This window comes from Pteropus vampyrus, unplaced genomic scaffold (genome assembly GCF_000151845.1).
Source record: "Pteropus vampyrus isolate Shadow unplaced genomic scaffold, Pvam_2.0 Scaffold300, whole genome shotgun sequence".
Lineage (NCBI taxonomy): Eukaryota > Metazoa > Chordata > Mammalia > Chiroptera > Pteropodidae > Pteropus > Pteropus vampyrus.
Window position 1 is genome coordinate 704,116 of NW_011889081.1, and position 2,862 is coordinate 706,977.

The following is a 2,862-nucleotide window of genomic DNA, read 5'->3' on the forward strand; positions in this document are numbered from 1 at the left end:
GACCCAGAGCTTCTGACTGTACGTCCCCAGGTCTCTTCATCACCCCCTGGTGTCCCACCTCAATTATAAATGAAGCAAAGTCACACAGCCACAGGCAACCACAGTAACAATAACAAAGACAATAATAATATTTTTAATAATAATATGTGCCAGACCCTACACTTGGAGCTTTGCATATGTTAAATTACATTTAATCCTCAGCACGATGCCCAGATTGGAAACCATGTAATCCTCATTTTAGAGATGGGGAGTAGAAGCTTAGAGAGGCTAAGTAACTTGCCCAAGGTCACCTAGCTAGTCAATATGACCCCCTGCTTCTTTCCTGACCTGGAACCGTCTACATGTAACAACATAACATGTATGAATGACTCAAGTGATTCTTTTTAATCCTTTATATGACTATAAAGACATATGTAGGTAGAGCCATATAATAAGGTTGGGCAGGACACATTCAAACCCAGAGGGTGTATGAGTGGAGTGGAAGGAGACCCCTGGGAGGTGTTGTGGTTAAAATCAGAGCTCTCGAGTCCCCCCTGTGTGGATCTAAGCCCCAGCTCTACCTCTTCCTAGCCATAGAACTTGGGGCCATCCTGTCACCTGTCTAAGCTTCAGTTTAGTAGAGATAAAATGAGAATGAGAGCTATTGGGAATTAAATGAAAAAGTATACGTAAAGACAGTACTGTACATCCTCAATGAATGGCTGCAATCACTATCATCATTAGTGTATTTACTATTATTACTATTATCACTACCTAAAATGACAGCATTGACTTAGCCCCTAATATCCTTGTTTTCTGTCACGGGAGACTGGGTCATGAGAACAGGTAAACTTCAACACGGAAACGAAAGGCCTTGTGTTTTGGTAAGTGGCCAAGGATTCCAGAAGTTGTGATAAAAGGTGAAATAGCCAGGAGAAGGGGTCACTGGTTAGAAGCTGGACCTTCTAGATCAGCTCAATAATTCCTTCTGATCTGGGCTCACTTCCCTTCCCATCATAGCTAATTTACTATATCCCTCCAACCATTACACAGGGGCCAGAGAATCAGGGGTCACTCACCGCCATGACCAGCTCGAATGGGTACTTATAGATGCGGACAGGAGACTGGTACTTCTGCACCATGTTTTCAAAGGAGCGACAACAGAAGCCACCTAGGCAGAGTGAGCACAGAGCCTGGGTGACAGGTGACTAGTGAGGTAGCAGCTCCCTTCACGTGATGCTAGAACCCTGCTCGCTGCTTGCCCATGTGAGGGGCCACATTCTCTAGTACCACTCACACATCTCTGCAGCCCCCAGAGCGAGGTGGCCATTATGATAGCCAAATTACTCTGGGCCAGGACCCAAAGTCTGCTTTGCCCACTACCCACTGCCCCAGACCACCGCACTTACCCCTCCAAGAGCAAGCGATACCTCCAAACTTTCCTTGGTCCCCACCCCTTCACAAGGAAGCCCCTAGAAACGCCCGTCATTGCCACTCACATGGAAACACACATATTTGCAATTCTTACACTCCCACAATTCACCACCCACGCACCTCACAGTTCGCCACAGCCATCCTGACCCTACCATACCGCCCCCAAGAATCGTCGCACCTGCCCTTCCATTTCCTCCAAGATATCCTGACACATACGCACGATTCTCACCAAATTTCATATGCACTGTCTCTGTCACACAGGTACACACATACATGATTCTCCTCCCACATGGGACCTGCCTCCCACACGCACGCAACTTTGCACACACACTCAGCTCCCTGAAGCATGCACTTACTCAACTCCACGCACGCATACAATTCCCTTGGTGCACACAGACGTCCACACACACGAGAACACGCAGCGATGCACACATGCACACACAAACAGGCGCACAGACGCACGCACGCACGCACAGGTCCCCGCAGCCCCGCTCACCCTCGTCCTCGGAGTCTCCGGGGACGCAGTCCCAGGGCAGTGCAGAGCTGAGCCCGTCGGGGACCCCGTGGCCACCTTGCCTGGAGTGCAGCGCCTGGAGAGAGGCCTGATCACAGCCGCGGAGCCTGGGGCTTCAGTCCCGCGCACCCTGAGCCGGGACAGGCCAGGGTGGGGCCTGCGGGTGGGGAGTGAGACCTGCCCTGCGGGAGCTCTCCAGGACCCGGGACAGCGGAGATCCTGGTCCCGCCTCACTCCTGAACTGGCCCCGCCCCAGACTTGCTCCGCCCACGGTATTAGGCACGGCCCCGCCCAGATTTACCCTGCCTCTTGACTGGCCCCGCCTCAGTCTTAGCCCCTCCCTTCACTTTTCGTCTGTTGTTTGACCACGCCCTCCAAGCCCAGCCCTTCCTCCAGATTGGCCACGCCTCAGGTAAGCCCGACCCCATACTGGTCCCGCCTCTAAAGCTTGCAACTCCAAGAAGACCCCGCCCCAAGGCTCCACTCCCGGTTACCTCTGCCCCCAGGCGGATCCTTGCCCCGCCCAACCTCTCTCCTCCTGGTTCCGTTTATACTTGACCTCAACCCACTCTGCCTGGACTCTGAGCCCCGCCCCTCCCACTGGCCACGCCCCAGAGCCTTCATGGCCCAGCCCCAAGTCCCGCCCATGCATCGTTCATTCACTCTGCAAAAGTTTACAGAGCACCTGCTAAGTGTCAGGCCCTTCCAGGCGCTGGAGAGTCATCAGTGAACAAAATAGACAAAAATCCTTGCCCTCGTGGAGTTTACATTCCAGCGTAGGGGCAGACAGACATTAAATAAATAAGGCAAATATATAGTATGTGAAATGGCGAAAAATGCCAAGGTGAAAAAAATAGCAGGGAAGGGGTTCAAGAAGGAAGCGGAGCGAAGGTACAACTTAAAACAGAGTGGACCAGGGCCTCTCTAGGAGGGCG

At 52.3% G+C, this 2,862-nt stretch overlaps 1 protein-coding gene across 1 annotated transcript in view; it reads right to left on the reverse strand.

Annotated features, from left to right (window-relative positions):
* SEC14L5 (SEC14 like lipid binding 5) overlaps positions 1-1,976 on the reverse strand; it is a 46,407-nt gene extending 44,431 nt beyond the window's left edge. The window contains 2 exon segments of the mRNA XM_011376614.2: positions 1,059-1,150; positions 1,910-1,976. Coding sequence (XP_011374916.1) covers positions 1,059-1,121 — 63 coding nt within the window. The 5' untranslated portion in view covers positions 1,122-1,150; positions 1,910-1,976.
* Between the last annotated feature and the right edge of the window lie 886 nt (positions 1,977-2,862).